Genomic DNA, 21,695 nt, shown 5'->3' on the forward strand with positions numbered 1-21,695 from the left:
TCAAGGTCATCTCCTGGTACCCTCCCGTTTTGTTATTTCTCCCGGAAAACTTCCGTAATTTGCATGGTCATCAAACTTCATTTTAAAATCATTGATCCATTAATTTTTTCTATTAGTCTGACATCTCCCAGGTTGCCAGATTGTGTATGAAATACACCCTACACATACACAATCACTTAGTTTCAATTTCAACCGTTTTGTCATAGGCTAAAACCTGGCAACCCAAAACCCAAATAAGGAAGCGGGTGCCGATTGCGCAGCCCGAGTCTCGTTGTAATCAAGCCGGCTAGTTGAATGGCCTAGGCCTACTCCAGAACTAGCTGTTGTGAAATTGTTGGGAATTTAATTGATTAACACATCACATAAACTGTTATTGAGTGTTGTTGATACACTGAACTTGTGTCCTCGGAACCAAATCAGACAGCAAGCAGCTTTGGAAGTAGGAAGCTGGTGGATAGCAGCTGGGGATTGACAGGTATGGTCGGTATCAGCGGCACTCTTCAATACAACGATATAGTACGTTTTGCACGTTGGTCTATGCCGACTTGATCATCTAGAACCTGAACTTGCCAAGTCCACAAATCTTGACAATGGTGATGATAACCTTTCTGTTCATCTCCCACACATATACATGAGGCCTGCAAATCTGAAGCTTTTTATATATTGTTCATGTAAAAACATGAAGTATTCAAAACTATTGTCAGTATATTTATTTCTCAGTTACTTATATTTTATATTTACTGTTTACAAAGTATTCTCCCTTGTACAGTCAGCCCCCACAACATATCCTACCATGACTATCATACTGATACAGGAAACCGATATCCTACTTTGCTGCATCCTATGTAGGCTGAATGTTGGATGGCTTGTTGTCATTACAACACAATAGATGGTCTGAGCTGTACTCGAATCAAATCAAAGAAAAATGTTGTTGCCTTTATTTGTTTTAAATTTGTGTGCAGTTGGATGTACAAAGGAATGCATATTTATAGGAACACAATTGTATATGTTTGGATGTACTATAATATTATTTCTGTTCAGATAGTCAAGACAACTTCTCAATCCAATTTTGGACAACTACCCCCAATTGGCTGGAATTTAATAAGGCCCTATAAAGAAATACTCAGTGTTAAGTCATACAGCCATATGAACCCAAATCGAATTGGACTTTTAATAATGGTCTTATTTGCTTTGCTACACTACAGTACACCTTACATTCTAACAGCAGAATGTAGTGCAGTCAATTCAAAGGCAAGTACAGTAAAGGACAGGCTTTGTGTTAAGCCTGTTAACTCAAGTGTTGTCATGCTATTTCAGGACACCCCCAAACATTTTTATAGCGCACCATTTGTTTACATACTAAGGGGGGATAGTATAGAAGTACTTTTCCTGCAATCAACGTGATCACGAGAATACCTACAATATTATATAACCAAGGGACAAAGAGGCTTTATCTGTGTTGATCAACCGAAATATGAGGTCAGTTACTGTATTGTTAGCCACAAAGTGCTTTAATTTGGTGGGTTAGTCCCAAAGTATGCCAACATATGCATGATTATTGATGAAATGATGTCTCTCTGCTATGGCAATCACTTTCTTAAATCACTAAACAGTGGGTTATGCGATGCTATTCCTCAAGACATGGCCCGCTCTTGGCAAACAACCAATGTGTTTTGGGTAACCATCTTATATCCTCTCCTTTCAATGAAAGGTACACAGATCAAGCAATGACCTTTAGAAATAAATACAACTGTGCTCTGTAAACATGTTTATGTGTTCTTTGTACTGACCCCATAGTAACAGTAGGCCCATTCAATACTATTAGTATTGCTAATCAGGCCTGCCTACAATACCGTTATTTTGATACTACTAAGTGTAGTTTACCATTATAACCTAGCAGAATGGCAGTATGATGGAAGTCGTTTATTCATCTTAGCTATCACTTCAGTCGGTCATAGTCCATCACCAGCATATGGGAGCTGAATGCCCAGCTGTGATGCTAGCCTGCCACCTAGTGGAGATACTTGACACCACAAGTTTGAAACCACAGCATCAGGCTTGGAGCCAGGTGCATCACTAGACCATTTTTACTTTTTTTTTATTTATAAGCTGTGCCCTCAAATTGAATTAATTCAACTTAAAAAAACAAAACAAAGGGGGCTGTGCAGATTGGTAATATCGGGGAAAGAGTGGATGTTATTTTAATTCAAAGGAGAGTTTTTTTTCATACTTCTTCATCTTAAAATTTAAATTACTTTAGCAGGTACAATCTGCGCTTTACCTTTTAAATGCTGTACACGTCCAACTGGTCTGATTTACTTCAAACTTTAAGGCAAGATAGAGGGACACCATATCTCAGTCCTCCAAAACGACCATCTGGATGCTGGAATTTGGTTTGAATTTCTTTAACACTGTGTGATAGGGGTGATGCTCTGTAGTCACCTGACTTCTCTTGTTATTACTGCTTAAAATGCGATAGAAGAAGGTTCATATATTTGGAGTTGCAGCTCTAGCCATCCTGAAAAATAAAAATAAATACAGTGCACATGAGATCACAAAAACGCTTAAAAATCCAAGCATTTCGTGGCATCCCATAGGTTATTGTCATGGCATAGACTTTTGGGAAAACCTTTCCTAGAGGGCGCTCATGAGTATTTCACTTCCTTTCATTTACTCATGCACACTGGAAATCCAGACCCAAATCTAGAAAGATTTAAGGGTCTGACTAGAGTAATGAAAATGGCCCAACTCGGGGCAGCACCAAGCATGCATTTGAAAATATCACTGCACGATAACACTACAAGCAATGTTTACTGACTGATTCCGGACTTCGACGTTGCAGCGCTGTTGTCATCTGTTTAGCTCGCCTCTGGCCCGCAGATGTGATTGGTTGGCTTGGAGCCAGGGGCATCACTAGACCCTTTTAACTTTTTTATTTATAACCTGTGCCCCAGTAAAATCTTACATTCAACTTAAAAAAACAAAGGGGGCTGTGCATTCATCTAAATTGATAATATCGGGGAAAGAGTGGATGTTTTTTTTCCACTCTTCCACATGGGTAATGTAACCTGACTCTCGCCAGATGAATTTCGTTCCGCCTAGCTCCATTCATCCATCTGGGACCAATCCATTGGAGTGTTGCTTCAGAAGGCTGGGCCTAATCAAAAAATGCTTGCATATGATTGAATAAGCCACTTGTCCGTCATCTATTGATGTGCTACTTCAACCACTCACATCGAAGCCAACCCGTGACGCTGATAACAGTCTCACAGTCGCTTCTACGCTATGTCACATCTATGAAACTCCCGCCCTGCGTCCTGATTGGCTGTACCATACGGTGCAGAAATCACTCTCAATGGAAGAGGTCCCAGATGGATGTGAGAGAAGCTAGGCGGAGCTAAGCGGAAAGAAATTCATCTGGCGAGAGTCAGGTTATGGGTAATGAGGATCATTACTGATTGCCTGAGTGAATCGTTGAGCTAATTGAAATTGTGCTCTTGCAAGATCTTTGCATTTCCATGGTAACCCTGCATAACACTTATCCTGATTGTGAAACTACCCACATGACCTGACACTGAAAGAAGACCTCCTGGTGTCACAGCATGACAGACCAGGCAAACAAGTTGTTCTTGGCAAGGTCATTGATTATGTAAAGTGAAATGAAATGTGATCTCCATGTGTTCCTTTACTCACTGTACATGCAGCTTAAAGCAATGCTTCAAATGATGATTTAAGGTTGACTTATCAAGGAAGGAACTTAACATAAAAAGCAGGTGATAGTGATATTGGAGTGTATGATGAATAAAAAAGTTAGAACTTTGCTTTATGGAAACTTTGAAACTGCCTGTCTTTGGATTATGACTTTGTCTGGTTCTCATGTTTTTGGATAATTCTTTGTTGTTGGACTGCGGCCCCAGCCTGCCTGTTTTTCTGAGTTTTTGCATTTCCCTTGAAATGTTAGCGTTAAGTTAAAATATTTTACGTGTTAATACATTGTCCAGTTTACATAACACTTTGATCTGTTTTAGCCCCATTGTCCTTCCATAACTATACTACTTTATTGGTGAGTGATTGTATGATGGCCTTATTTTTATCCCATTTATGGAGTTTGACACTTCCCCAATAGCACCGTGATGATAACACCTGACATAGTCATGCCCTGGACTACACTATATGTACAGGGATATCTGATTGCATCTCATGTAGCCTACACCTTTGCCTTCTACACTTCGTGTAGGCCATGACTCCATTTTCAATCATTTAGGTGTTGAGAGCACTACAGTCAAATATTTGACTTTTACTAAACAGCAGTTCAGCAGCTCTTACGGTTATTCCTGATTGACATGAAATGAAGCCTAGTCCCATATCTTTAACTTGATTAGTTATGTTACTGTAAGTTAGCGGCTAACTGGAATGTTATGTTAGATGTCTTCAGGTGGCTTGACAGGCATGGAGAATATGGATACCAGTGAGTAACATAGAATTTAATTTAAGCTTTTATTTCATTATGCGAATGACAGATATACCGAGTACAGCATATTTCATTTCTAGTGTTGATATACAAACACTAGGTAAAACCACATACCAACAACCAGCCAGCTAGCACATAGCAATCACTATAAAATAACCCTGACTTATACATAAGACACACTAAATATGTTGGTCAGATCCACCCAGTGACCATCTAAAGAACAAGGTTAGGAGTGTGTAGTTCTCACTGCTAGCATCACTCCATAACTTCTCCGTCTACTGCTTCCCTCACATGGGGAAGAGCAAGTGACCAGAGAAGGTGTTGAAGTGAAATTGGTTGTCCGCCAACCATGCATTTTCCGGCAGCTTCACATAGACCACATCTCCCACCTCCAGCAGCAGAGAAGCTCCAGTCCCACCATTCAAATTCAGTGTTGACTGTTGAGTCCATGCCATGGCTACATGCTCTTTGTTTTTATTAAGAGAGACTGCTATGCCTCTATGTTCATGACAATGTCCATGAATGAATACAACAAAGTGGTAGACCCCTCTGACTGGAGCTGTGAAAATACCTACAGTGGAAGAAAAATAGCAACTAAATATACAAAATATCAAGAGACATGACAATGCGATTCCTACAGTTTCAGTCTGGGCTGTGTGTTTACAGTAATACCTGTGTTGTTGTTGTAGGCATTTCCGGTGTTAGTGAAGACATGTCTGTAGATCAGTGTGGTAGGGCTGTTATAGGGACCGTAGTACTGATGACCTGGTGATGTTTTCAGTGAGGCAGAGAAAGACACCTTGCTGTTATCTCTTTCCCTTCTCAATTCCGTCAGATCCTTTGCCTGAGCTAAGGACAACACACGCACACACACACACACACATGCAGAGAAAGAGAGAGATGAGTGAGCCAAACCAAACAAAACAAAACTAGGGGGGTATTTTGGGGACAGAATCAAACATTTCTCACCATTGGTTTCCCACCTAAGTTGTTTCACCAGAGCGCTGATTTCCTTCAGCACATTGTAGATGTCAGGCTGGCAAGTCTCCCCTGCAACCGCAACTATACCAGCCCAAAGCAACAGCAGCACAGCAGCTCCAGGAGTTTTCATGCTCAACACACACAGCTGTCACACCTAATGAAAACTGAACACACACACACACACACACATTAGCCCATAGCTATCCACTGTTTACAATTTAGGGCTATAGCGTATACCGGATCAAATCTGTAGTGGTTGATCAACGAAAAATACTGTCTCCACGGCTTATTTGATGTGATTTAATGCAGAAAAATGCCCTTGGTCAAAGAGTTACACTTTAAACTAGCCTAAAGCTGCAGTTGGCAAGATTTTTTTGATCTTATTCACTGAAACCGACACTATGCTCCGACAGAACAACATAAATCAGCCGGTTTAAGAAAAAAACCCCGCACTTCTACCTCCACCTAGAGCCTGTTATTTGTTTTGTAAAAATCCACAGCTCCCGGTTCTTCTGGTGTGAGATCTGACTGTCAATCACAGTCTGGTGCAGTCTGGTGTGCACTGACGAGCACAAACTCGATGAGAGGGTGCTCGGTGGTAGTGGGGGAGGGGCATGAGAGTTGTTAACATGAAACATTTTGGCTAAGTCCCCTCAATCTGTCAGACTTACCAACTGCAGCTTTAAACTTGTGGGGTGCCAGTCAGTGTGTTAGTGTCCTGCCCCCTAGTGGTGTTAGTGTGCATGTGCTTTGTGTGCTCCTGCCCCCTAGTGGTGTTAGTGTGTGTGTGCTGTGTGTGCTCTTGCCCCCTAGTGGTGTTGGTGTGCATGTGCTGTGTATAAGTAAGTATATATACTCTTTTGATCCTGTGAGGGAAATTTGGTCTCTGCATTTATCCCAATCCGTGAATTAGTGAAACACACTCAGCACACAGTGAGGTGAAGCACACACTAATCCCGGCGCAGTGAGCTGCCTGCAACAACAGCGGCGCTCCAGGAGCAGTGAGGGGTTAGGTGCCTTGCTCAAGGGCACTTCAGCCGTGCCTACTGGTCAGGGTACGAACCGGCAACCCTCTGGTAACAAGGCCGAAGCACTAACCAGTAGGCCACGGCTGCCCCTATGTGCACCTGCCCCATAGTGGTGTTAGTGTGCATGTGCTGTGTGTGCTCCTGCCCCCTAGTGGTGTTTAAGATATCACTTCCCATTATACCGGACAGTGTTTTATGCTGCTTGTACCAATAAATATTTTCTTTACCACCACTGCCTCTGTGTGTTGTCTAAGGCTCGGGAGGATTTGGTTATATGGAAATTGGCATAATTGTGCTTTGACACACACACACACACACACACATACACATGAGAAAACCCTGAAAAAAGAAGCATCTAAATCTAAAGCATTCCTGAACAGTGTTAGGCAAGTTACTTTAAAATCATAATGTATTATGTATTACTAATTACTGTCATTTAAAAGTATTTTGTTACATTATAACATTACTGTCTCTGAATTGTAAGGCATTACACTACTATTGCATTACTTTACATTACTAAGTTACTTTCACCAAAATATCTAGAAATATGGATTTGCCATTCTAAATGCAGTTTATTATGCTCAATGCAGCTCATTGCTCTTCCAATGGAGGGAGATGTGGTATAGCATAATGACTGAGCTAGGCTAAAGGCTAACAACAGTGGAATGCAATAGGCACAGTGCTCCTTATGCAATACAAGGAACAATCATAGTCAGAATCATAGACATCCGTGGCACCCAATAAACGGATCTGGGCATTTTTTTCTAATACGAGAAAATTAACGTTTGGTTCCCAGACCACGTCTCATTGAGAAGTGGTGGCGCTAGCCAGGCTAGGTTGTTGGCGTGTTGTTGCAAGTAATCATTTTATGCAAGCAAGCAAACTGCATACAGGGAGCCTTTATTGTTGAAGTCAGACATGATAATCTTGCATCTTGCAGCCACAGTCATCTTCAACCAGTATGAGGAGATAACGTTTTCCCTCTGTTGTTCTCGCGTTTGCAAAACAAAACACTAGTTAATTGCATTTTAACACGCGTTACTGAAGTTTGTACCGAGTAAAATATTACCCATTTTTTTTTGGTAATGCCTTACATTACCGCGTTACCGCAAACAGTAATAGATTACAGTAATATATTACTTTTGCAACGCATTACTCGCAAACTGTTCCTGAATGTATCACATATATGGATTTGTGAAATGTCTAATGACTCACTATGGTGTATACTATCTAAAATCACAGTAGGATGAGAGCTATGTTGTAATGAATGTTATTAGGCTGAGTTTGTGTGAGGAGCCTTACCTAAGTTCAGGGAAAGCTGCAGGTGATGCTGTGGTCCTCTGTCCTCCTGAAGGAAGTGTAGGCTACTCTCCTCCAACACAGTGATGCTTTTAAAAGCAGAGGCTGGAGGAGGCACTGCCACTGTTCACCAATAATAGTCCTTTAATGCTTATCATACATCTAAATCACATATCTGGATCAGTTCACGTGTTTAACTGGTTGTATTACAGTAGTTCTCCACACTTTGGAAGACAAGGAAGCGCTTATGAGTATTTCATTCCCTTTCATATTTACTCCATTAATCCACATTAATTACAGTTTTTCTTAGTCGCTTTGGTGCAAGTCTCAAATCATTATTAACTTTTGCACAACAGTTGACGCATTTCTCAAAGCAATTAATGCAAATTGCACTACAGAGTGGATTACCTGCAAAAGCGTGTCTTCCTCAATGCTTAGTCTATGTCTCAAAAGCAATTTAAACCAATAAAACTGTCAGTGCCATCAAAATGACAAGTCCTTACATCATTGTTTATGTCAAGATAGTCAAACTGCTTTGTCTTGTTATCAATATGACAGTTCACTTGAATAATGTGCAAGGCAGCACTATTTTCTATTCCAAAACAAATTTACACATTATTGTGTGCAGAGGAGGTTGATTGCAAGACAGTGTTTCAAAGTTTTTACTGTTTACAGACATTGTACAGTATCAAGAAAAAAATACCAATGTACAGTGAGCACAAACATACACCTTGACCGCATTTCATTCTATGTTACTGCGCTACCACAACTTGATACAAAAGTTACAGTTGCTGCATCTTGACATTGATTAGTAACCATTATGATAGAGGAAATGCATTTCTTGGCGGAAGAATGATTATCTAGGCCTATGAATAAATCTTTACATTTCTCGATGCTGTGCCTTTACTTTATGAAACTTTATGAAACATAGTGTATTTTGTAAGGCAATGTAGGCATCTAGTCATGGTGACAACAGCCTAACTCACAAATACACACACACACACACACACACACAGACATACCAACACATGGTGACTTTGTCAGAAACTGCTTTGTAGAAACTGCTAAAAACAACCTCACTGAAGAAGAACAGGTCAATGAACCCTTCTTTTTTGGTGAGCTTTTTTTTGGCAGTATGCAAACGGAGTGCTGGACTGAGGTGTAATGGCAAGTGTACCCTTAGGCCTGGTTCTGGCCATCGGGTGAATAAGGCGAATTATGCGTTGTAATCAGTTTTCAATCTATGAATCCATTATGCTTCCTGACCAATTGACCTAGTCACATCAAACCAACTGCGCAAGACACTATGTCTCAGGGATTTATAGATAAAAAAAATGAAAATAAATAAATACATAAATAAATCAATAAACAATTCTAAAAATTCATGGAAAAGGTATTTTTGTAAACCAAACCTTGTGGCATGTGGAGCTTTGTGCCTGGTGGGAAATTATGGTGTTCCCTTGGCTTAACTGTAGCCTATACGTTTACAACGTTGTCATAATCAAGTACATCAATTAATCCTCCTTCATGATAGACTATGCTACTTGGCAAATACGGATAGTTTCAATGGACAACCATTGTACTGTTCACCCTGTATCCAGTAAGTGAACACAGATAAAAAGTAAACCAAACACTGTTTTCATGACCCAGGATAGGGAGCATATTGGTCCTTTATTTCCTCCTCAATGACAGGTGAAAAAAAGATGAAGGAAACTGAAATAAACAGACGTGGGGGGGGGGGGGTGTGTGGGGGGTCTCTTTTAAGTAACATTGCAGCAAGCTACAGTAAACTGTTGATGGAATCACACATGAACAAAGTGCTATGTTAGCCCTTTAACATACACAAGATTTAGGATACCACTTGGATGAGAAAGGTGTGCTAGACAAATGATAGGTCAGTCTACATTAAAAAGAGAAGCCAGTCTTAAAAGGGCAACTTTCAATCCCTAGATATTTAAGGAGGGTTTAACGTTTAGGCCTTGTAAAATATAATGCTTACCATGATTGTGAAAGTACTCACATGACCTTATGGTGAAAAGACAGACTGGGCTCCAGAGAGGAGATACAGGCCTCCTAACGTCAAGGCATGGCCATGGAAATGCAGGAAATGCATTTCTGAAGGCAATGTTTATCTAATTATGGCATCAAATCTTACTCTCTCTCTATGTCTTCTACGCTCCAACGCTTCTCACTGTTAGGTGGACTGATCACTTTGTGAACTTCCTCATGGTTTTGCACTGATAACACTATACTGTATGGTACCAAAAATCCTTGAAAAACTTCCTTGATTTTGTTATCACTCACACATACCTTTCCTCACAGACTGTCATGAGACCCATGATTATTCACTATCTCTAAAAATTAGGAATTTTCTTCAGGTAAAGAAACGGACAGATGTCTTACAAGCATGTGTCTACTGTAGTCCTACAAGTTCCAAGCCAACCAACTTCATGACGTAGTCTTCCATTCTATTTGAGATGGCACTACATGTCGGTGTTAAACCTCTTAGGACATAAAACACATATCTGGATCAATTCACTTGTTTGACTGGTTTTATTAACCCAAAGCAGGCCACTCAACCAAATGAATGAAAGAGATGCAGGGTTCCCCAAACAGTCAAAGCGTAGAACGCTTTAAATAAATAGCTGTTGGCGCTGGTGTTTCTTGGTCGTAGGCTCTAATTAAAACCACAGTGTCACAGAAAACTTGTTGGCTGCTGCTTTGCTGCATCATATTCTGGCCTTGAGTCTGCTTTGCTGCTTTGCCGTAGGTTGCTTGCTTGTGCTGCATGGCAGCTTCATGGCCTGCTTCTTGGCTACTTGTTACGTTTCCTTTGGTTTGATTCTTATCTGTGTGGGCTGGCCCGGAGTGGGTAATCGGGAGAATTCCCGGTGGGCCGCTTCACTTTTGGGCCGGTCGAGGGAAAAATATTGACATTTGCCACGTTTATCTATCTTCTCTTAAAGTTGGCTACACACGTTCACATTCTATGCCTAACACCGCAGCCTCTGCATGGGTTGTTCTCCCCTCCCAAGAAGAGTTGGTTGGGTCCATATAGCCCGTCTTTTCGAAAAAAAATTCTCAGATAGGCCTACCATAGCCGTGGTGATAAGCGTCAGGGAGGATGGATGGTACAAAGAGGCCATGAGGGACTGAAAAGGCCAGGTAAAAAAGACGAAAAGTATTGGGGGAAAATGCTGCCAAATGTCCCAAGCTTCCAGATACAGCTTCCGGACAGACATAAGTGGCAACTGGTAAAGAGAGATAGCCATGATTATTAGCGGCGTAATTATTGGGCTAATACTCATGTCATCCGCTCTACAGCACTATCAAAAACCAAAAGAGCTTGATCAGCTGGAGACTTCGCTCACTGCCATGCACAACTGAAATGCTGAGGAAGTCATTTGTTCCTAGGGCCATTGAACTGTTCAATGCCTCACTAAAGGGAAGAGGAGAGATAGACTTCTCTGCTTAGTCTGTCTGCCTCTCCACCCTCTCCATGTCCATGTTTGAGTACTGACTGCCCACTACTGCTTACTACTGTTTTACTAATGTACACAGCCTAATGTTTTCACTACTGTTTTACCGCTACACTGTTTTTCATGCTATATTAGCACACATGATCAATGGCTGCGGTCAGGCTTCTGCTACAATACTGAATGAATGAATGGCTATAACCCTATTACCTCAACCTGTTCTTGCACTGAAATAGTTTTTTATTTTACCTTGTCTACATTATACTGTCCATATTATTTATGCTGGTCTCTAGACCTTACTCTTGCACTGTTGCACTATTGGACTAATGTGGGACTACTTTTTGCACCTTCACCATGACAACACTCACTCTCTTGAGCACCTTGCCATGCACACATAACTAAGGACTATGGTTGGACTACTGTTTGCACCTTCACCATGACACTCACTCCCTTTAGCACCTCACCAGTCCCGGCCCTGTCACTACAAGCGTCTTATGCTTGATCACCCTCAAGCATATTGGACTTTCTTAATTTAATTTATATAGTGTATTTAATATTTAGTTTTGTTAGTTTTCTTATCTTTCTTATCTTCTACTGTCTTTATTGTACAGCGGAGTTTAGTTATATGTTTATACTTATACTTATCTTTACCATTTCTGCTGTAAATGCATGTTGTGTGTGATGTCTGTTTGCTACTGAGACCCTTGAATTTCCCCTTGGGGATCAATAAAGTATCTATCTATCTATCTATCTAATGTATAGGAAGAACTGTCATAACAACTGGTATGTTAGACTAAGAAACACACTAAACATATAACTAGAAAGCACGCCACCATGTATTACATTTTCAATCAGAAAATTTACATTAGATTTATTTGAGCAAATAACAGTGGTAGTTTTTATGCAATTTAAGCAAAGGAATTAGCATTTCCCTATATCTGCAAACAACACTTGACACATGGTTTTGGAAAACAATACAGTATCACAAAACACAATATTGCAATATGCGGGTGAATCAATATTTCCTTAAAGCCAGAGGACTGACTCCTCACATGGTGAAGAGCAGGTGGTGTAGCGTTCCATATCATCGTACACCCACACATGAGCCCTCAGGAACCTGAGAGAAATACAACAAAGGTGTAGACCCCTCTGACTGGAGCTGTGAAGACCCCTGTGACAAACACAAAATAATACGAGAGAGGGAGGAGAGAGAGACAGAAAGTGAGAGTGTGTGTGAGAGAGAGAGGGAGGGAGGGAGAAAGAGAAGGAGGTATCTTATTGATATGGTAATGAAATGAGAATAGTTAAAACTAGATGTACCGCAGAGCGATACATCAAAATATGACCGCCGCCCAGTCCAGCACATTTTTTCCACAAAAATAAATCACGCTGAAAGGCCTATATGATTCTAACTGTCTCACTAAATTGCATTATCCACACTCAATTCTCACTGGTATCTGCTAGACAACAAGTACCAAAACATGATTAGTTCATAGATTTCACATGTAAAATTAATTTTATACAACCCCACCCCCATCTTGCCTGTTCATAATTCTGAGAAATTCTTGAATTGTGTGCATGTGTGCGTGTACACGTTTATGTTTATGTGTGTGGGTGTGTGCGTGCTTGTGTGTTTGCCTGCGTATGTGTGTTTGTGCATGTGCATGCATGCGTACATTTGTCTACTGTGTGAGTATGTGTCACACGTATGATTACTGTGAATGTATGTGTGTGCGTGTGTATCTGTTTATGCACATATGTGCACATGGAATGGGTTAACATGACCCCTGGAGGCAAACATACGGAAAAAATTGGTCATCCTAGGCCCTACGGTTCTCAAGATATTCACAGAAAACTGTGTCTGCCCTACCCTCCTTTCGGGGGGTCCAGTACAGCAGGGGGGCTACAGATCAAAACGAAAAATGATGGTTCCATGCTATCCATGTGGGGTTACATGCCCACCAAGTTTCGTGTACCCCGGCCTTTCAGTGTCCCGGGAATCCTTGTTGGTGTACGGTCACCCCATGAACGAAAGTTTACAAAACTTGGCATGCATTCGGAGGGTGTCATAATGATCCTACACTTTCAATTTCGTGCAGTTTTGACCATGTCAGCCAGAGATATTGTGATGAAAACACCTAATTTTTTGCTTTTTAATTTTTAACTACGTGGCGCTATACATGAAATAAGTGGTAATGGGATGGCTGGACATGCCCCCTTAAGACCAACATACAAAAAAAAGGTGGACCTCCTAGGCCCTACGGTTCTCGAGATATTCACAGAAAACTGTGTCTGCCCTACCCTCCTTTCGGGGGGTGCAGTCCAGCGGGGGGGCTACAGATCAAAACGAAAATGATGGTTCCATGCTATCCATATGGGGTTACATGCCCAACAAGTTTCGTCTACCCCGGTCTTTCAGTGTCCCGGGAATCCTTGACGGAAATTTGGAAATGCGAAAAAAAAAAGAAACAAAAATCTGACTAAACCTATATGACCTGCAGGGGTTTTTCTTGTGCAAAAAGATGAATTAGGGAATAGAAGCATTCCATACTGTCATTTTCACTTTTTAGTATTTCTACGAGTCTCTCATTGGTTCTCAACCTGGGGCCGTATTCACAAAGAATTTCAAAGGTAAAAGTAGCTCCAAACTGGCGAATTTAGGAGCAACTCCTAAAAATAATGGGCGTGTCACTCCTAACTTTAGGACTCCTAATTTTTCTCACTAAAAGTAATTCACAAAGCATTTTAGACCTAAAAGTAGCACCTAAGTCTGGGATAGCTTAAAAGAAGTCGAGAGGACTCCTAACTCCCTAAGACCTATTCACAAACAGCTTTTTGTGGTATTTCGCGTCGCAATGTTTTGAAATCCTATGCGGGATTTCAGGAGCTTCCAATCGTGAGGGAACAATTTTGCATTGTAGGCATAACTAAGGATGCAATAACGCCACCAACAACCAAAACTACTCATTCTCAACATGTAAATATGTCTCATTGTGAATCAAATTAAAATGTTCTCCTCTTTGCAAACGTATAGGCATAGGCCTATGGTGACAGATTAATTTAATAATGTTGCAAAGATAGGCTACTGCATCAATCCGTATGTTTCATTATGCTACTAGGCTATTTGTTTTGCCTTACTCTTTATTCATTTAGGTTAGGCCTTTTTATTCAGTTATTCATCATCTTCCGTCCTTTGCACTACTTGTGTAGCACACGCATTCTCAGACCTGTCACTCATCATCGTAAGGGAGGTGTTTGGAATCATTCCCGCGTTACAATCATCAGCCAATCAAGGTGGCCACTTCAGTCAAGCTCGTGCATGAGTAATGACGTCATCCAAAGCAACGAAGATGATTGTCTCACAATTGCATTTCAATCCGTAATTGAACATGTTGGGTTCTGTCATAATGTTAATTCACCCACACACCGAGATAACCATACTATTGATCTAGTCTTGTCATACGACATAAGCATAGAGCAGTTAACAGTTCTGCCACAACACCCGACCTTAACTGACCACCATCTAATTACTTTTACAATGACATTACAATATGCAGTACCCAATTTAGTTTAATACTACTGCCGCGGCCTATCTAAAAAAACGAATGCAGACTTTCTAGAAAACATTTCGCTTACATTTGCCCCGGACCCATGTGGTATCAGAAGGCCCTTTCCTTAATCCAACCGAGGTCGACTTGTTAACTGATAATGTAATGAACTCATTACGCTCAACCCTTCATTCAGTAGCACCACTAAAAAAGAGAGTAAGGAAACAAGTAAGGCGTGCTCCATGGTACACCACACAGACAAAAACCCTCAAACAAGCAGCGCGCAAACTTGAACAAAAATGGCGTACTACTAAATTGGAAGTCTTCCGCCAAGCATGGAAAGATAGCCTTATCACCTACAAAAAAGCACTCAACGAGGCTAAGTCAACCTACTATTCCTTGCAAAGAAAACAAAAATAATACAAAATTTCTCTTTACCACAATTTCCCGCCTGACGAAGAGCCACACTGAAGTAACCGAATCTATCCCTATATGCCTAAACAGTAATGACTTCATAAATTTTTTCAATGACAAAATTGAAACAATTAGAGATAAGATTAATAACCAATCAGTCTTACCAGATATTCGTACTCCATTGCTGAACGGTAGCGAAAACATAATTGAATCACAGATGAGACGAACAACTTTGAATTAATTTACACCGATCGACATATTAGACCTCACTTCCACAATTTCCTAATCAAAATCTACAACTAGTCTACTAGATCCTATCCCTACTCATCTTCTGAAATCTGCTCTCCCTTTCTTGGATAATGCTTTGCTCCAGATCATAAATAACTCACTGCTTTCAGGGCATGTACCAGTCGTTTAAGTTATCTGTTATTAAGCCATCCCTCAAAAAACCTACCCTTGACCCTAACAGCCTGGCCAACTATAGGCCTATATCTAATCTCCCTTTTCTGTCGAAACTATTAGAAAAAATAGTGTCCAAACAAATTAGTGCCTTCTTACATATGAATAAAATCGAAGAATGATATCAGTCTGGTTTCAGAGCTCACCAAAGTACTGAATCAGCCAGGACATATATCAATTTTAGTCCTCCTGGACCTCAGTGCTGCCTTCGACACCATAGACCATGACATACTACTTCACAGGCTTGAACATTTGATAGGCATTAAAGACTCAGCACTCGCTTGGTTTAGATCATACCTTTCTAACCGCAGACAATTTGTACAAGTCCACAATAAACCGTCTATCCAGACTATGGTAAAATATGAGGAAAAATGTGTTGCTCATCTGCTGTTCAATCTCATCTCCTGAGATCAGTTTGAGCTTCTCATATTCATATCATTCTGTGACCATTTGTTTCTGGATTACTTCTCCTAAGGGTCCCTTAGGAGCAAGAGGTAAGCTTAAAAGAGACAAGACATCACTAAGAGATAGTTGAGAAAATCAGTTCAGCAATACTTGAGAAGTGGGATAAACAGAGGAGATCTCATAATTATGCCCCTGATCTCAATACGTCTTGGTTATTTTGAAGGACAATTAAAGAGAATAACATGAGATGAATCTGAGACTTTTATGAAACAAATCTGAGAAGTATGAGCCCTAAACGAGATCTTACCATTGTCTTAAGTGTGTCTTCCATGTACTGATTGTTTCTTTTACATGTCTTCCTGAAGCTATATTTGAGAATGATATCTGAGCCATACTTGAGAAATACGAGAACAAATTGAGAATAAATACAAAAAATAATTATCTTTAGAAAAAATACTAAAATAAACCCAACCACCACTCAATATTGAAAAGTTTAACACTTTTATTTGGGTATTACAGTACAATTCTATATCAGTACACCATACGTATTTGATACATATAAATAAATAAATAAATACAAAACCAAAGTGTCAGTCATCATTTACTCACCCCCTTACTGTAAAGTTTTTTTGTTTTTTTTATCCTCAAAACCTAAGACTTCTACTCAGAAAGGGGGAGGGGGGAGTAGATGGTGACTTAATTTCTGGTGAACTATTCTGTTCAGCAAAACAGATACATTTACACAATTGGAACAAACACCATGTGAACTGGTGCATTGTATAAAGCAATCCGGCATATAGACAAAATTACCACTTCCAGATGATAAACAATGAAAACTGACCAGCTCTGCTGAGGTATGTGGAATAATCACACTTGGGTTTGGCTCAAACACATGAAACCATGTGAAAAGGAAACACAGTACCAGTAACACACATACTGGTGCTGGTCATGTAATTAGAATATTGTGGAAAAGTTTTTTTTTAATTCCAGTTATTCAATGTAAAACGTGAAACTGGAAAGTTATAGATTCATTAGACAGTAAGTGATATATTTCTAGCCATTATTCATGATAATTTTGATGATTATGGCTTATATCTAAAGAAATCCCCAAATCAAGTGTCAGAAAATTTCTGACTGAATTTGGGGTTTTTGTTAGCTATAAGCCATAATCATCCAAATTAACATGAATGATGGCTAGAAATATTTCACTTCCTGTCTAATGAATCTATATAATGTACAAGTCTCACATTTACGAGTTTAAAATCACTGAAATAAAATTACTGAAATTAAAATAACTTTTCCCCAATATTCTAATTATATGACCAGCACCTGTACAAAACCTCAACTTGGTACGGTCTTAACACCTTTGGTCCATGAAAAAGAACACACTCCGTACTACAAAACCTAAACTTAACAAGGGTGAGAAAGAACACACTCCACATACTGTAGACTACAGCAGTGGCCTATGCCTTAGAATTTGCTCTGGCCCTACATTTGTTGACAAAGGCTTTCTTGAGCTTGGCCTCCTCGATTTCATCCCAACCAGGCAGAGTGCCACATCTCAGGACATAAGCTGTAAGACAAGAGCATTACAAATTGGCATGAGTAAATTGACAAAAAGACTTACCACATACCATACACAACTCCACTTCAGGTTCAAAGTATAGAACACCAGGTGGATGTCCATTTCAGTTCATAGAATTGGAAATCAGCTGATTGTTTTTTTGGGACAACCATAAACAACTCCACCCACCTCACATTTCTGAAAAAGGCTTTCAAAATGTGTGGGGATGTTTTTGGAAGGGGGAGGTTGAAGAGGGGCAGAGATGAAAGGGGCTGACGAACTTGGAGGGAGAAAGGGAGAGACGAAGAGTGCTGCAGAATCCACCCTCAAACTTGTCATTTGAAAAACAATCCTTACGGAAATGTAATTTGCAAATAAAAATATTTTTCTATCACTATCCGGGGACATTCCTAGCATTTCCAGCCATTGCTTGGCCATATGACATTGAAGAGCCCCAAAAGTGCGGTTCAACATCTGCATTTGGACCAAAAGGTTATGGCATGTTTCAAACTGTAGAGGGTGCAGAGAGCCATTTTCACATATAAATGGCACAAACATGTTTTTTTATATCACTGCTTGATCAAATTTCCTATTCTGATGAGCTATTTGGAATGTGCATTAATTTTCTATAACTGTACGGCTATGAAGTAGTTCCACTTTTTTTGTCCGTATCACATTTGCATATCCATTCGCCCAAATCGTTGTGAACTGTATGATGAACACAGGATTACAGTTTAGTGGCCTGACCGACGTCTGCATCACAGCAACACTAACTTGTGACCGCGATGGTTTTTGGATGGAGTCTGGATGCGTTTGGCAGTACGAGAAACAGTGATTTTACAAAAGCCAAGACTGGATAGAATCTTTGGATGCAGCACTTGACAATGACAGGTGGAACTAAGGAACCGCTTTTGATCATAGCAACCATCCATTTAGAACTAGTAATGGCAGTTTGTGCTGGTAAGTTTTGATTGAGGCAAAGTGTGGAGGAAAGAAGTAGTTCTGCAAATGAGACTGTGATAGCTATCAAAATGTGTACATTGTTAGCAAAACAACTTAGTAAAGACGTAGCAACAGTACTAAGCAGTGGTATAAGCGGGATAATAAACTTCACGCCGTGCGTATATCGGAAATTATTGCACTTATCAAAGCGTAAAGGTCCATCTGCCTGCGGCATTGGGACCTTATAATCACTTCGAACGTGCAATAATTTCCTATGTACGCACAGCGTGGAGTTTATTATCCCTTACATCCTGGCCTAAAAACACACAGAGCTTCATTTTGGGAAAACTTACTTAGGATTCTGTCAACCTTTTTGCGGTCAAGGACCCGTTTTCCTCTTCCTGAGGGGTTGTTGCCAGGTCGGCCAAAGGGGACTGCATTTTTACATTCCTCCAAAGTGAAGAAATGGTCAAAAAGTGCATGAAAGAGACGCATGCTGTTTGGTTTTGATGCTTGATGCAAGGCAGCAAGGCGGAACGAGGATATTAATACGCCGCTCCCAGGAAAGAGCTCCTGCTGGCCTAATGTAGATGTTGCGCCGTCATGATGCCTCTCTCCAATGAGCTCCAGTAGTGTCTGAAGCTCTCTGACCTGGCCTGGATCTGAAAGGGAGAAACAGTACAAACAATACGATAAAACGATAAAACAAAGTTAAACAGCTTTAATGGCAGGAAAGTTTTCATTTTAGAACATAAAACCATGCCTATATGACAGGCCTTTTTCAGGGCAAATAGAAACCACAAGAATTAGATAGATAGATACATCACATGAGACAGACAGACAGATATTTCATTAGATGTATACACCTGCGGGAGGAATATAATTTAACAAAGCACAAGTTTCCTCTAGGATTTTTTTAAGCAGTGGGGGCCTGTCCAATTCTCAGAACTTGTGAACCAGCTTAGAACCGTTTTTATCTTATACCATAGTCTTTTCTGCCTTTTTTTAAGGATAGTTAAAACAGTATGTTTGTGTGTTCAAGGCCCATATCACTAATAAAACAATTACATCATGAATTCATTAGAAGAACTTGCATTACTTGCCTATTCTTGAGATAACTTCATTGATTCTTCTTTTTTCATGAAGGATTTTTTCAACCTCCCCCTTGCATCTATCACATGGTGTCCATGCATTTTCTTCCTGCTGTCCAGGGATGTTGCCGTCGTCAGATGAGTTGCATGCATCTCTCCTGTTTGGTGCCAGGTGAGCTGCATGGCCTCTGTCGGGTGAAGGACCAGAGGTGTTGAGGTCAGACGGTGATGGGTTGGGTGTATTGCTTCCGTAAGGAGGTGGACCAGAGGTGTTAAAGCCATACGGTGATGGGTTGGGTTGGGTGTATTGCTTCCGTAGAGAGGTGGACCAGAGGTGTTGAGGCCATACAGTGATTGGTTAGGTCTATTGCTTCCGTAGGGAGGTGGACCAGAGGTGTTGAGGCCATACGGTGATGGGCTGGGTGCATTGCTTCCATAGAGTGATGTACCAGAGTTGTTGAGGTCATACGGTGATGGGCTGACGGTATTGCCTCTGTAGGGTGATGGAACAATGGTGCCCCCTTTTGTAGAGCTATCATAAAAAAAAAACATTGAACCATAAATTAAATTTTTGTAAACACAAATTGCCTAAAATAGATATAAGTAATTGCAAAGAACTAACTGAAATGACCAGCATAGGCATATCAGTTCAAAACTTTTAATCCCTAAATCTAAGTGGATACAGATGTTTCAAATAAAGTTTATATGTCATTCACATACTATTTACTGAAATTATATGATCACAGATTAGATAACAAAGTTATCCTAATGGTGTTTTTTGGGGGGTTGAATGGATAATGATTAAAAGTTTTGAACTTGTGGGCACAGGCGATTATGTAATACTTATGACTAGCCTACCCATAAGGTGGTGGGGCAGCGGTGTTGCAGCCTGTTGCATGTCCCCCGTCAGATGATGGATTCAACGCTGGGATTTCCTCGCCATGCTCAGACAGTTGGCTCCTATCCACTATAATGGTATTTTTTGCCTGTTGCTCCTCTCTGGGAAAATGAGAAGGAATCCAGTTTTGCCCAGAGCATGATTCCAACCTCAAGTATCTCTCCTGTCTCCCTCAAAAGGTGTTACACTCGTCTTTTCTCTTCAGCGTCTGGCTGTGTGGGTCTTTTGTGAAGTGATGCCTAATTGGCTAGTTAGCTTCATGAATTGAGGCCTGTTTGACAATCGGGGAGAGGTCACTTGGGGGGTATTTCAAGGACGTGGTTTAGTGACAAACCTGGGTAAGTTAACTCAGAGTAAGTGGTAAACCTCCTAATAGAAGAGCTGTATGGCTTCATTCTCCTACCAAAACAATGCCATAGGGCTCTTGTTGTAGAAGTTTACCACTCCGCCGAGTGGAGGGACTTGTCTAAAAGGACTTTGGTTCAAGCAGACGTAGGACTTTCATGTACTTCGATCAGGGGGAGGGGGCGTGGCACTGTGCCAATGCCACGCCCCCCGCCCCCGAGAAACAAAGTCTCACTCCTTCAAAACTTGAGAGCCCTGATCGTGCAGATCAGATGAGTTTTTCTTTGGGGGGGGGGTTTGAAGTGTCTGATTATAATTTCATCAAAGTTAATTCTGTATTAAAATGACTAAATAAACACATAGCCTACCTTTACAGTCCATGAAACATAGGAAGTGTAAGACAACACTAAATCAAAAAGCTGCGCACGTAAAAATCCCATTGGCTGTGCACCATTATCTGACTGCAGGGCTGCACTTCACTGCACTCGAAGTACATGAAAGTCCTACGTCTGCTTGAACCAAAGTCCTTTTAGACAAGTCCCTCCACTCGGCGGCCATATACCAACGTTTTATGGGCACTCATCGAGCACAGTCTTTGGGTCGAACTGCGCGTGCGCAAGGCTTCACGACACCAATCTTGCTCCAGCGGCGAGATCACAACACATGATTGGCACGATGTCTTCACAACACACCATATTACCATTGACGAGGCTTTACTCACATAGGTCTGCTAGCCTACAGAGTAAAATATGATTGACTTTATTTTATAATGCT

The 21,695-nt window shown here is 40.7% G+C and overlaps 2 protein-coding genes across 2 annotated transcripts; both read right to left on the bottom strand.

Annotated features, from left to right (window-relative positions):
* Positions 1-4,483: 4,483 nt before the first annotated feature.
* Positions 4,484-5,616, bottom strand: LOC121685846 (complement C1q-like protein 2). Its single transcript, XM_042066633.1, has 3 exons — positions 5,441-5,616; positions 5,144-5,320; positions 4,484-5,042 (listed from the first exon to the last, which is right to left on the bottom strand). The coding sequence occupies exons 1-3, from the start codon at positions 5,580-5,582 to the stop codon at positions 4,759-4,761; spliced, it is 603 nt and encodes a 200-aa protein (XP_041922567.1). The 5' UTR covers positions 5,583-5,616; the 3' UTR covers positions 4,484-4,758.
* Positions 5,617-17,421: 11,805 nt separating this feature from the next.
* Positions 17,422-20,145, bottom strand: LOC121684868. Its single transcript, XM_042064990.1, has 4 exons — positions 20,128-20,145; positions 19,691-19,988; positions 18,941-19,249; positions 17,422-17,654 (listed from the first exon to the last, which is right to left on the bottom strand). The coding sequence occupies exons 1-4, from the start codon at positions 20,143-20,145 to the stop codon at positions 17,545-17,547; spliced, it is 735 nt and encodes a 244-aa protein (XP_041920924.1). The 3' UTR covers positions 17,422-17,544.
* Positions 20,146-21,695: the final 1,550 nt, after the last annotated feature.

The sequence above is a fragment of the Alosa sapidissima genome, chromosome 16 (genome assembly GCF_018492685.1).
Source record: "Alosa sapidissima isolate fAloSap1 chromosome 16, fAloSap1.pri, whole genome shotgun sequence".
Taxonomy (NCBI): Eukaryota; Metazoa; Chordata; class Actinopteri; order Clupeiformes; family Clupeidae; genus Alosa; species Alosa sapidissima.

Bases quoted from the DNA above. Each gene is read 5' to 3' on its own strand.
- LOC121685846 (XM_042066633.1), bottom strand. From the start codon at position 5,582: ATGAAAACTCCTGGAGCTGCTGTGCTGCTGTTGCTTTGGGCTGGTATA. The intron at 5,321-5,440 runs GTGAGAAATGTT...TGTTGTCCTTAG, and splicing joins ACTTAGGTGGGAAACCAATG to CTCAGGCAAAGGATCTGACG. The intron at 5,043-5,143 runs GTATTACTGTAA...CTTCCACTGTAG, and splicing joins TGCCTACAACAACAACACAG to GTATTTTCACAGCTCCAGTC.
- LOC121684868 (XM_042064990.1), bottom strand. The intron at 19,250-19,690 runs GCAAGTAATGCA...TCTCCCTTTCAG, and splicing joins TGAAGTTATCTCAAGAATAG to ATCCAGGCCAGGTCAGAGAG. The intron at 17,655-18,940 runs GTAAGTTTTCCC...CTTGTCTTACAG, and splicing joins AAAGGTTGACAGAATCCTAA to CTTATGTCCTGAGATGTGGC.